Source organism: Leucoraja erinacea, chromosome 4 (genome assembly GCF_028641065.1).
Source record: "Leucoraja erinacea ecotype New England chromosome 4, Leri_hhj_1, whole genome shotgun sequence".
Classification (NCBI taxonomy): domain Eukaryota; kingdom Metazoa; phylum Chordata; class Chondrichthyes; order Rajiformes; family Rajidae; genus Leucoraja; species Leucoraja erinaceus.
Genome location: NC_073380.1, coordinates 37,497,021 through 37,511,198, shown reverse-complemented (window position 1 = coordinate 37,511,198; position 14,178 = coordinate 37,497,021). Strand labels below are relative to the sequence as shown.

General features: G+C 42.3%; 1 protein-coding gene across 1 annotated transcript in view; it reads right to left on the bottom strand.

Moving 5' to 3' along the window:
* The window catches only part of zgc:56231 (uncharacterized protein LOC406257 homolog), a 29,549-nt gene extending 15,461 nt beyond the window's left edge, over positions 1–14,088 (bottom strand). The window contains exons 1-5 of the mRNA XM_055633448.1: positions 9,970–14,088; positions 9,118–9,237; positions 5,567–5,705; positions 4,466–4,650; positions 526–631 (exon numbers count right to left, since the gene is read on the bottom strand). Of these exons, the coding sequence (XP_055489423.1) occupies positions 526–631; positions 4,466–4,650; positions 5,567–5,705; positions 9,118–9,237; positions 9,970–10,236 (817 nt within the window). The 5' untranslated portion in view covers positions 10,237–14,088. The remainder of the gene's footprint in view (positions 1–525; positions 632–4,465; positions 4,651–5,566; positions 5,706–9,117; positions 9,238–9,969) is intronic.
* Positions 14,089–14,178: the final 90 nt, after the last annotated feature.

The following is a 14,178-nucleotide window of genomic DNA, read 5'->3' as shown; positions in this document are numbered from 1 at the left end:
AAAAGTTAACATCTGAATTCAAATTGCAATCTTGACTGGAATATAATCATGTCAGTCTTTCCTTGGACATGGTGATGGAGTTGAGGGTGAGCGAGTCAGAGGTGGTGGAATTGAGCTATTCCCAATTCACCAAAATCAAATCCAAAAATTACAGCAATTTTAGTTGCAGATGACTCTGGTATCTCTAGATAATGTTTTGGTATTACTGATGTTTGCATTATGATCAATTTAAGATAAATTTTAAAGAACTCTCAATATATCTGAAACCGCTTCCAAGTTAAGGTGTGGATTTGTAACCCAAAGGTTACAAAAGTGGGCATATTAAATGCTGAAATAAATCATTAAATGGGTAGTATCAACTCCTACTTATCCCACCCATTTAAATTCTGAAATGTTATTAACTCAACAGTTCTACCCACAATACTTGTAATCCTCAATGATTTGCAGGCAACAAAAAAAGATTGTGGAAAAATAAACCATGTTCCATATTTTTCCCTTTATACAAACTCCCTTAGGAAGAGATACCTATTTCATCAAAGGTCATGTGGTCTGCCAGAGTGGAGCTTGCCTGCGCCAAATCTTTTTGGCTGCTCTTATTGCATATCATCCTCAAGGGCCGACATTCCATCTCCTAAAAGGAAAACATTTGGAGTTTGTGATCCAATTCAGAAACCATACAATATTTTGACCCAAATCACATTTAACCCAATTTAAAAAAGGGAAAACATTAAAAAATAACTACGCTTGATATCATAAAACCACACAGTATTGGTAATAATCAATTAATTTGAACAGACATTACTTGCAGGATTAATATTTCATCCGACTGGGACTTTGAGTACATATCATACAATATTTAAATGTTCAAGCTTAACGCAAAAATATTGTTTATGTTTTAGAAATAGTTGTAAAGATAGCATGTGCAATGTTAAACTATATATCAAAGTAGCCTTGTAAAAGTATTCACAAACCAGATTGTCCCGGAAGACCCATTGTCTCCGCCTGTTCGTGCCCCACCGAACTCATTTCCAAATACCTTGACTCCATCCTATCACCCTTGGTTAAATCCCTCCCTACCTATGTCCAAGACACCTCAGACACTCTCCGTCGTCTCCGCGCATTCAATTCTCTAGGCCCTCACCCCCTCATCTTCACCATGGACGTCCAATCACTATACACCTCCATCCCCCACCACGATGGTCTCACAGCCCTCCGGTTCTTCCTCGACCAGAGAAGCAACCCATACCCAGCCACTGACACTCTCCTCCGCCTAGCGGAGCTGGTCCTTACCCTCAATAACTTCGAGTTCGACTCCTCCCACTTCCTCCAAATACAAGGCGTAGCTATGGGCACACGCATGGGCCCCAGCTATGCCTGCCTATTTGTAGGTTACGTCGAACAATCCTTGTTCGATACATACCAGGGCCCCATCCCCAACCTCTACCTCCGCTACATCGACGACTGCTTTGGTGCCACCTCCTGCACCCGCACACAACTGACTGACTTCATCCACTTCACCACTAATTTCCACCCGGCACTGAAATACACCTGGACCATCTCCGACACTTCCCTACCATTCCTTGACCTCACTATCTCCATTGCAGGTGATAGACTTCTAACCGACATACACTATAAACCCACTGACTCCCATGGCTATCTGGACTACACTTCTTCCCACCCTGCTTCCTGTAAGGACTCCATCCCCTACTCCCAATTCCTCCGTCTACGCCGTATCTGCTCCACGGATGAGGCGTTCCACACCAGGACATCTGAAATGTCCTCACTATTCAGGGAACGGGGGTTCCCCTCCTCCACCATAAATGAGGCTCGCACCAGGGTCTCTTCCATACCCCGCAACACTGCTCTCTCTCCCCATCCCCGCACTCGCAACAAGGGCCGAGTCCCCCTAGTCCTCACCTTTCACCCCACCAGCCATCACATACAAAAAATAATCCTCCGTCAGTTTCGCCACCTCCAACGTGACCCCACTACTGGCCACATCTTCCCATCTCCCCCCATATCTGCCTTCCGCAAAGACCGCTCCCTCCATAACTCCCTTGTCAATTCTTCCCTTCCCTCTCGGTCCACCCCCTCCCCGGGCACTTTCCCTTGCGGCCGCAGCAGATGCAACACTTGTCCCTTTACCTCCCCCCTCAACTACTTTCAGGGACCCAAGCAATCGTTCCAGGTGCGACAGAGGTTTACCTGCATCTCTTCCAACCTCATCTATTGCGTCCGCTGCTCTAGATGTCAGCAGATCTATATCGGTGAGACCAAGCGGAGGTTGGGCGATCGTTTCGCCGAACACCTCCGCTCGGTCCGCAATAACCTAGCTGACCTCCCGGTGGCTCAGCACTTCAACTCCCCCTCCCACTCCGCCTCTGACCTCTCTGTCCTGGGTCTCCTCCATGGCCACAGCGAGCAGCACCGGAAATTGGAGGAACAGCACCTCATATTCCGTTTGGGGAGTCTGCACCCCGGGGGCATGAACATCGACTTTTCCCAATTCTGTTAGCCCTTGCTGTCTCCTCCCCTTCCTCAGCTCCCCTGCTGTCTCCTCCCACCCTCCAGCCTTCCGGCTACTCCTCCTTCTCCCTTTCTTGTCCCCACCCACCCCCCCCCCCTGATCAGTCTGAAGAAGGGTTTCGGCCCGAAACGTTGCCTATTTCCTTCGCTCCATAGATGCTGCTGCACCCGCTGAGTTTCTCCAGCTTTTCTGTGTAACCTATTCATTATGTTCTATTGGTTCCTTAGGCATTCCAATTGAATTGAAATTTGTCTGAAGTTTTTGATTGAACTTTACTTTAATTGACGACTAGAAAATATAAATTAAATCAATTTAGGTCAAATCAAGAGGGGAACAAAAAAGTATTCTTTACCTTCAAGCTCTGCGCTGAACAACTGGCACCAGTCTACACAGACATTTTCAATTGGTCCCTGCAAACCTGCACTGTCCCTGCCTGCTTCAAAGTCTCCACTGTTGTTCCCGTACCCAAATAATACATTAGAAGGCCTGTCACCCTGACCTCTGTAATCATGAAGACCCTTGAAAGACTTGTGCTGGCCCACCAAAGACCCTTGAAAGACTTGTGCTGGTCCAAAAAACCCTGTTGGACCCCCTGCAGTTTGCATACCGGGCAAATAGATCAGTGGATGACGCAGTCAACCTAGGCCTGCACTTCATCCTCCAGCTTCTAGATCGCCACGTGACCTATGCAAGGATTCTGTTTGTGGATTTTAGCTCTGCAATCAGCACCATTGTGCCAGAGCTACTACACTCCAACCTCTCCCAGTTGACTGGGCCTGAACCCCTCTGTCAGTGGATCATCCTGACAGACAGGAAGCAGCATGTGAGGCTGGGAAAGCACATCTTGGACCCGCAAACGCTCAGTATAGGAGCACCGCAAGGCTGCGTACTCTCCCCTCTCCTTTACTCTCTCTACACCAATGACTGCACCTCCACTGACTCCTCTGTCAAGCTTCTCAAGTTTGTGGACGACACAACCCAGATTGGGCTGATCCAGGATGGGGAGGAATTTGCCTGCAGACAGGAAGTGACACAGCTGGCGTCCTAGTGCCTTCATAACAACCTGGAGCTCAATGTTCTTAAGACAGTGGAATTGATAGTAGACTTTAGGAGAACTCCCCCTCCCCTCCTACCATTCACCATCAACAACACCACAGTCACATCTCTGGAGTAATTTAAGTCCCTTGGAACCATTATCTCCAGGGACTTTAAATGGGAGGCACCATTGACTCCACAGTCAAAAAGGCCCAACAGAGGATGTACTTCCTGCGGCAGCTGAGAAAACACAATCTGCCACAGGCAATGATGGTCCAGTTTTATACTGCCATCATAGAGTCTGTCCTCACTTTCTCCATCATGGTCTGGTTTGGCTCAGCCACCAAGCATGACATCCGGAGGCTGCAGCGCATCATTCGATCAGCTGAGAAGGTTGTTGGCTGCAATCTTCCCCCCATCGAAGAACTGTACACTGCAAGGGCCAGGAAGCGAGCAGGTAAGATCACCTCTGACCCCTCACACCCTGGCTACAAACTACTTGAAGCACTTCTATCTGGAAGGCAACTCCGGACTGTCAAAGCCGCCACAGCCAGACATAAAAACTTTTTTTTCCATGAGCAGTAGACTCAACAGCCAAAAGTCTGTAGCCTCCTTGTGCTCTGGTATTTTATTTCATTCTTCACATGTTTAAATTATAATGTTTTATTATTAATTGTCTGTATATCATGTTGTTACTTGCAAGCAAAGCACCAAGGCAAATTCCTTGTATGTATACATACTTGGCTAATAAAATGTATTCAATTCAATTATTAGTTTTGAAAATTTTGTTTTAGTTTATATACATCTCCGCAGGATAAACAATTCAGAATTGGAAAAGATGTTTTAATACGCATTACGATTATTACAAAATTTGATTAGAGAATCATTTTTGTTAAACATCACCTCTCTCTGTGAGGAAAAGATTGCTGACTTAATAGCCTCTTCTTGCCGGGTTTGATTATTGTCCAGTTTTAACACCACGTCACCAACATGTGGCTTTAAATCCATACCTTGATATTGTCTGCCTTTTATGTGATCAAATAGCATGTCCAATGATCTTGGTAAAATACCTCCATCTTTACCAGTACCTATGATTAATCACATGTAATTATTATTATATTTAATATTGTTTTTAATATTCAAATAACTAGCCAAAAAAGATGACAATAATAAGAAATGAAAGGCAAAGGTAATTTGTCACCTTCTTGAAACACTGAAGAAGATACCCTGACAACACCGTTCTACAGCAAGTCCAGAATTAACTTGACACCCAAAGCCATTCCATCATCTACACAGCACGTCAGTGATCTCGGAATACTTTGCACTTGCCTGCAACTCGCTCAATGTAGGACAAAGCAATCCACTGGTTGATATTGCTTCACCATCCCAAACATTTATTCATTTGACCTGTTGTTGAAAATGTTCATGGCTTGGTATTTTTGTGATGGAATTTGCCACTTACCAACCGATGTCTACATTCTGCACAAGTGCAGTCCTGGACTGTTTCTTTGAAGAGGAGTTCCAAATGGGTTTGACCATTGTATAATCACCACTTATGATGAAAGGACGGTCATTAATGAATGGGAAAGATTGGACCTGGACACTACCCCAAGAGCATCCTAGGGCTGCATAATCAGCCATCTGCGATCATCTTCCTTTATGCAATGGGAGGATGAAGTCTGGTTTGCATGGTACTGGGTTACATCCGCACTTCGCTGAGTGTTAAATTTGACCTGCATTTTGTTAACAGGATGTACCTGGGCAATCTTTCTACATTGTGAGGTGTATACTTTTGTTTAATCTCTACCAGAACTTAACTATCACTATCAGAATTTAACTGTACAACGCATGTAACTTGTTCTACAGCATATGTTCAGTACTATAATGATATATGCAAGTAAATAATTGGAACATATTTTATGGAGCTTTCTGAATATCTCCATAATCAGTTCTCATTTTTGTCTGGTACCTTGTATTTTTTTCTGTATTCTCCTAACAACATACCTTGAATAGTGTAGGTCTTCCCAGCATTGGTAACTCCATAAGTAAACACCAAACTGTTCTGCCCTTGGAGATATTGTTTAACTAGATCCTTTACTGTGCCATTGAAGACTTCTGTCTGACTGGTTTTCTGTCCAAATATCTAACAAAGGATAATAACTCTGTTAAAAAATGTTTTATAAAAAAAAGGAAATAGAACCCAGATTTCATATTCAGAACCATCAGAAAGATAGAAGAGATTGGAATTGTAATGTGTTCATACATATTCAAGTGTATGTTAATGAGTTGGTGTTCAATCTAAGCAGGGAATGATGGGTAATAAATCTCTCTCATGATCCAGGCAACCAGTGTAAGTCTTGTTCTTCATTCTGCTGGCCGGAATATAACAAAATTGGCGACGAGGGCGGGATAGAGTTTGTGAACTCATCCTTTAAATAGAGTGCAGGACTGTTTTGCAACATGCAGTATTGTTTAACATTTTAAACACCAAATACACATCTGTGTCGCAGTTGTTTGCGAACTGGACACGAAAGGCCACAGATCCTTCTATGTATGGGACTGTAGTTTAAAACAGCAGCTGTACAAATCGTCTAGAGTTTGTCAGGCTATCTCTATGTTGTGTCTATGTGGCAAGATCGCGTCCTTGGGATTGTATAGGATTTTAGACTGAGTTTTTTTTTTGTCGAGTTCCTCAAGCTGTACAGCCTTTGTACAGCTATGTTTTAAGTGAACAGGAAAGGAAATCATGGTTTTTGAACAGACTTTTTTTTTTTTAAATGAGAACGACACGATGGCGGCGTCCACAGGCTACATCGGAAACCTTAGCACTTTCAACAAGAGTAGAGAGCCGTTCGGAGAGAGTGAACATGTTTTTCACGGCAGACAACATAATGGAGATTAGCGGCGAAGGAGAGGTAATGACTGAAACAAATAAGGCCATTTGCGAACACAGGAATGCAATTCTGCTCACGGAGATCGGTCCTGACCTGATCCTGACCGGTCCTGATCGGTCCAATGCATCACCGGTTCCTCGCTCCCCTCCATTGAGTCTGTTCAAAGCAAGCGCTGTCTGCGGAGGGTGCTCAGCATCGCCAAGGACTGCTCTCACCCCAACCATGGACTGTTTACCCTCCTACCATCCGGGAGGCGCTACAGGTCTCTCCATTGCCGAACCAGCAGGTCGAGGAACAGCTTCTTTCCGGCGGCTGTCACTCTACTCAACAACGTACCTCGGTGACTGCCAATCACCACCCCCCCCCCCCCCCCGGAGACTTATTATTATTTATTCAAATCGTTTGCTATGTCGCTCTTCAAGGGAGATGCTAATTGCATTTCGTTGTCTCTGTACTGTACACTGACAATGACAATTAAAATTGAATCTGAATCTGAATCTGAAGTGTACGGCACACTCGTGAATCTCCTTGCACCCATAAAAGCAAAAGACATGCCATTCAATGACATTATAAGACCCAAAGCCTCTGGAAATTGCAGAAAGCTATAATTATGGCACTAGAAACCAGAAGCAGAATGAGACAATCAATGAGTACATTGTTGCCTTGAAAAGCTTAACTTTGCACTGTAACTTTGGAACCTTTCTCGCACTACGCGACAGATTTGTTTGTGGTCTAGTGGATGAATGAATTCAGTCCAAACTCATGAACACTCCAGATCTTACATTCGAGAAAGCATGCAAGATTGCTACCACAATGTAGATGACATCAAAGAATGCTCACAAGTTTCATCCACCACAGACTGCAGTGGTCATTTACAGTCACAAGGCAGTACCTATGGCCAAACTAAGAGGCGCTAAACCAAAACCAAACTATGGCGGGAGCCAGTTGTTATTGTTGCAACGGTAATCACTCATCCCAATTTTGTTAGTTCAAAATGGACAAGTGCTATAACTCCCAGAAGAAAGGCCATATCACCTTAGCATGTCGGGCCAAGCTTAAAACAGGAAACCAATAACCTGACGGAAACAAATGACAACATCAGAAATGAGTTCACAACTTAGAGATGAACCCAGATGGAAATGAACTTGGGTTGTACACCATTTACGTAACCAACATCGACGAAGTACAGGGATCTTTAAAATTATGAAAGATTTGAAAGGGCAATGAAAAGAGAACACTTCTTGAAATAAATCATTCACACTGGCAAAGATAAAGTGCATACCAATTGAGTCATGCTAATTGAGTTGAGAGAATGCCACAGTAGGGAAAAACCCAAATAAAAGGCTTGGGCTGAAGGCTGAAGGTTCCATTATTGAACACTGCTGCAGAATTTGGTAATGTTATTTCCAATTTCATCTATGCAAAAATTCATATAAAATTTTGTGAAGATGAAATTTAGTACAAAATAATAGGTACGTGTTTTATTCAGCCATTTTTGGATTGAGCAAAAAAAAGCAGGCACAACCATAAATATGATTAGCAATTTTTAAAACATTTATCCCAAGTAAAGCAATTATACAAGTAGTTATTCTGAAATCCCAATTGATTCACTAATGCATTTCTAGGGAAGAATTATGCCATTCTTTCTGGTCTCTGTACAGCAGTGGTTCCCAACCTTTTTTTGGCCATGCCCCACCTAATCACCTCTAAAATCCTGATGCCCCCCCCATTAGGTGATATATAATTCTTATCATAAGAGGCAGAAAGGTGACCGTTCATCATGGAAACCAAGTTTTAAATATTCCTCTGAATACTGACAAACTTTCTTCTTGCCTGCACTACTCATTTTAGCATGAGCAGACAAAGAAATAATTCTCAGAAAATGGATTGCTTTCCCTTGAGAGAAAACGGAGGAAATAGATATTATAAGGGTAACTTAGCAAAAGCTCTTTGAATCGCATTTCTAAATCCAATTCAATAAATAAGGTTCTCCCATGACCTCGCGCGCTTCGTGCGATGTGCATGAAGAGCGATGGCGCGGTGATTATGTAATAACTACACAATAAAGACCTTTTTTACCCCCAAAAAATTATTTACTCAAAATAACATCGGAAACATTAACTACATATGTTTACCTGATGGAAAATCCAAAAAAATGAAAATCGAAAATTTAGACCCAGACCTCCTCAGTCGCGCTCAATTGCCCCCCTTAAAAATCAAATTGCCCCCCTGTGGGGCGTACGCCCCATGTTGGGAACCACTGCTGTACAGGGACAATGAATGCAAGTATTGTGGCCAGAGACACAATCCACAGCCACTTTTTTCTTAAATCACAGGTTACTGCTGGGGGACAAAGGCAAGCTCAGAGGAAAAGGAATACAGAGGTATGGAAAACAGGCATGCCTACATTAAGGAGGTTAATTTTCCATAAGTAAATAAAATACAATTGAGCAAACAAAGCTATTTAGAAAAATATCTTCTGATCCGCAGCAATTAAAGTGATGAGCAACAGAGCAGTTCATCATAAAAGAAAATGCAGTAAATTAAATCCTTTCCCAAATGGAATGGCAGAAGAGAACTGCTGTAAATGAAGCTTAGTAGTAGTCAGAAGCAATTTCCAGAATCAGGTTTACAAATAAATATTATCAAATGATCACTCACCTGAGAAAAGGTAAACTTGTGTACAGCTTGACCAATTCCCCTGCCACTATTTTTCAGAGTCTTTGAATGTTTAGGCGCTGCCAACACAATAGTTTCTGAATCTTTTATTGCCACACAGCTCTAAGACACACATTCAAGATTGTAAAAGTTAACAAAATCAACAAGCTTACAAGATGAATCAATATTAAAAGGAATATCATACATTCTCAGTGTAACAGTACAGCAAGCTCGCACCCACTGCACTGAGAATCTATTGCACCCAAATAATAATTCTACAGTTGCAGAGAGTAGTGTGTTCGGCCGAACGCACTATGGGAACTACACTTGGCCCCCTGCGGGAACTATACATCAGAAGGTGCAGATCCAAAGCCAGCAACATTATGGGGGACCCCTTCCATCCCAGCAACAGACTGTTCCAGCTGCTCCGGTCAGGCAAACTCCTCCATTGCCATGCTGTGAAAACAGAGAGGATGAGAAGGAGTTTCTTCCCAGCGGCCATTAGGACTGTAAACTCTTATCTCACCAGGGACTAACTTTACTGTACCAATTTACTGTTCTGTTTTTTTCTCACAAATATCTAATTACTGATTCTGTTCTATTCTATTTTGTAGTTTTTTTCCCTCACAATTCGCAAGCATGGCCACTTTTCATTTCACTGCACATCTCTATGCGTATGTGACAACTAAACTGGACTTGACATGGTTGCAATAGAAACAAGGTCATTTATGAATTCCTACAATGTTCGATTACATCAAGAGCTGAAATTTTGAGCTTTAATTCAAACAAAATAAGTGACATTTGACAACACTTCGTGATAAAAAGTCATTTAGTACGTTGATTGCATTTGCTAACCAGGGATTCGGTGTTTGCCAATTCCGCTTTTAAAAATGGTCTCACTCTCAAATACACTTTAAGCCGTTGATTCTCGGTCGCAGATGGTTTCACACGACTGTCGTCCTGTTTGGAATAAGCAGAACAATAATTCGTATAGTTGGGGTGGCACACTAACCAGGAGCAATAACCTAGACCAAATGCACGATGGACCAACCTTAAGACTTCGTTGGGTAGTTGCTTCGTCCAATCGACCCAACAAACGTTGCTCCGGGGTTTGTGCTTCATGGAATGTGGAAAATTCGGACGGGGAAGTCATGATTGCTGCAATATACCGATAGGAAATGAAAGTTACTTATTCGCCGTGATTGGAATTTTGAACAAAAACACAAAGTGCTGGAGCAACTCAGCGAGTCAGGCAGCATCTGTGGAGGTAATGGATAGGCGACGTTTCGAGTTTCAACCCTTCAGACTCTCTTCATTCATCTTTAAACTAGCACGTCCAGAGTCCGAGGAAGGGCACGGTTTCCCTAGAACCCTACGCGTCCACAACACCCATGTTTGGGGAGAACGTTGTACGCGATTTGAAGTTTAGACTGAAACGTGCTGCAGAACATAAACTTAGAACACAATCATTATAGACGCGAACATTAAAATAAAGCTACATCATTTAACACTAAGTGGCATGGGATGATACTCACTATAAAAACTTACCAATGCGTTAAAAGGATCATCAATGGTCAATAAATAAGATTTCACTTATATCGGACACAGATTAATGGGACATCGGGAATTTGCTAAACTCTCGGATTTAATCGCTAAAAATAGCAGAGAACTTTTAATTTCGTTTAAAAACATAAAATAAAGTTAGGAAACGAGTGTAGAACGTTCATCACAACCATAAACAAAATGGTCAAAACCAAACTCGGTAGTGTTTAAACTTTAAGCCAATTGCTGTTTCAAGGTTAGGTCTGTTGGGGGAAAAACGGTCCAACTTTTCCTCGACTTTCTGCGCAGACCACTACCCAAACACAATTCGTCCCAACCTATTAGGCAGAGAGGTTCCAAACACGGTCACACCAACTTTGTCTATGTAACAGACAAAATGTTTCAGTAAACGTCACACATTTTCCTTTTAAAATGGGAGTTTGTCACACCTGTTTCAGGTCGCGTTAATTATTCTTAAAGGGACCTCCTTTTAACGAAACGGGGTTAATGAAGGAAATGGCGTTGCAAAATAACAAAGTAGGTCGTTCCTTAAAACAACATCTAAAAACTGAAAGAAATATAAGTGTAGTATGAAAGGGGATTCGCTTTGTTCTACCATTGGTGATCCTCGGACTATCCTTGATCGGACTTTACTAGCTTTACCTTGCACTAAACATTATTCCCTTACCATGCAACTGGACACTGCAAATGGCTCGATCGTAATCATGTATTATCTTTCCGCTGACTCGATAGCACGTAACACACTTTTCATACTTCAAACTAAATTGTAACATTCCGAAGTAAAGATTCATAGCAAAAGGATTTGAGTATAGGAGCAGGGAGGTTCTACTGCAGTTAGATGTGGCCCTTGTGGCTAAAGGGATCAGGGGGTATGGAGAGAAGGCAGGTACAGGATACTGAGTTGGATGATCAGCCATGATCATATTGAATGGCAGTGCAGGCTCGAAGGGCCGAATGGCCTCCTCCTGCACCTATTTTCTATGGTTCTATTACAAGCTAATTGACCTCTTGATCGGCCCCAGTGTACAGTATGTGGATGCAAAACTCGAGAACAAGTAATCAGCGTGGACGCTTGTTGGTAAAATGGCCAGGTTCCATGCTGTGTCTTTGTCAAACTTTAAATACACTTCATTAAAGTTTGATAAATAAAAGTACAAATGCTGCATCTGGTTTTGGCCACGAGACACTCCAAATCTAGATGTTGTCCACATGCTGCTCTAACAGTGAAATAACCAATTTTGACCCAAACCATCCCATTCCTAACCATTCAGGTGGCATCATGTGTGTAACAGCTACAATAGTACAATGCAGCAAGATAGTGACCGAGGTTTTCTGTCATTGACATCATTAGTAAGTATGCAGATGATACTAAGATAGGTGGGGTTGCGGGTAATGAAGTAGAGTTTCAAAGTCTACAGAGAGATTTATGCCAGTTGGAAGAGTGGGCTGAAAGATGGCAGATGGAGTTTAATGCTGATAAGTGTGAGGTGCTACATCTTGGCAGGACAAATCAAAATAGGACGTACATGGTAAATGGTAGGGAATTGAAGAATGTAGGTGAACAGAGGGATCTGGGAATAACTGTGCACAGTTCCCTGAAAGTGGAATCTCATGTAGATAGGGTGGTAAAGAAAGCTTTTGGTGTGCTGGCCTTTATAAATCAGAGCATTGAGTATAGAAGTTGGGATGTAATGTTAAAATTGTACAAGGCATTGGTGAGGCCAATTCTGGAGTATGGTGTACAATTTTGGTCGCCTAATTATAGGAAGGATGTCAACAAAATAGAGAGAGTATAGAGGAGATTTACTAGAATGTTGCCTGGGTTTCAGCAACTAAGTTACAGAGAAAGGTTGAACAAGTTAGGGCTTTATTCTTTGGAGCGCAGAAGGTTAAGGGGGGACTTGATAGAGGTTTTTAAAATGATGAGAGGGATAGACAGAGTTGACGTGGAAAAGTTTTTCCCACTGAGAGTAGGGAAGATTCAAACAAGGGGACATGACATGAGAATTAAGGGACTGAAGTTTAGGGGTAACATGAGGGGGAACTTCTTTACTCAGAGAGTGGTAGCTGTGTGGAATGAGCTTCCAGTGAAGGTGGTGGAGGCAGGTTCGTTTTTATCATTTAAAAATAAATTGGATAGTTATATGGATGGGAAGGGAATGGAGGGTTATGGTCTGAGCGCAGGTATATGGGACTAGGGTAGATTATGTGTTTGGCACGGACTAGAAGGGTCGAGATGGCCTGTTTCCGTGCTGTAATTGTTATATGGTTATATGGTTATTATATGGACACCCAAGATACAATTATGAAATTAGCCATTCAGTTGTGATGGCAGTTTAATACATTAAAACGGTGTTGCTGTTCTCCTTAGACAGTTGATATATACAAAATTTCCAGAAATTTGTCTTTAAAAATTTGCATCATTATCCTTAGATTGGAACTTGACAGAAAGGCAGTTTATCCATTTTAGTTTTCTTTTGTAATTTGCACAATTTAAAGGTTATAAAATCTTGAACCAGCTAAACTGTATCAATCAAAAAATGTACTTTCCATCTGCAGGGACTGTCAAAGATAGGCATTTGATCTCAATCAAATAATAGTAACAAAAACAACCAGCTAAACAATATAATTGCAGATTCTCCATGTATTTGGCTGTCCTTGGCAGCAGTTTTCATAGATTTGTCATCCTTCCAAAACAGTCAATTGGCAAGAAAGGACAAAACTCTGGAGTAACTCTGTGGGTTACTTTTCCTAGACAACACTGATAGGTGACATTGAGTCGGGTACCCTTCTTCAGACTTGAAGAATGACAAATCCTCATTTCTATGAAAACTGCTGCCAAGGACAGCCAAATACATGGAGCATCTGCAATTATATCCACACAAAGCCAACATTGAACTATAACTGAGGTACACAAAATTGCTGGAGAAAATCAGCGGGTGCAGCAGCATCTATGGAGCGAAGGAAATAGGCGACATTTCGGGCCGAAACCCTTCTTCAGACTGAACTATAACTGTTAGCCAGAATAATAGTGTGGAAACAGGCCCTTCGGCCCAACTCGCCCACACCGGCCAACAATGTCCCAGCTACCCCAGTCCCACCTGCCTGTGCTTGGTCCATAACCCTCCAAACCTGACCTGTTCATGTTCCTGTCCAACTGCTTCTTAAACAATGAGATAGTCCCAGCATCAACTCCCTCCCCTGGCAGCTTGTTCCTTACACCCCACCACTCTGCGTGGAAAAAGTTACCCCTCCAAATCCCATTAAATCTTTCTCCCCTTCACCTTGAACCCGTGTCCTCTGGTCCTCGATTCCTGTTATTCCATTCCAAACCAGTTAATATATGGCATGCAAAAGACAGAACAATTTTATTCACTTCGGAAGATTTATTGAAGTTTTGCTCAAAACCTGTATCCAGTGTAGTCTGTTAAATTTAATCGATGAAGCACCATCAATGCAAAACACCACTATAATTTCACTCCTTGCACTGGTGGGAGAAGC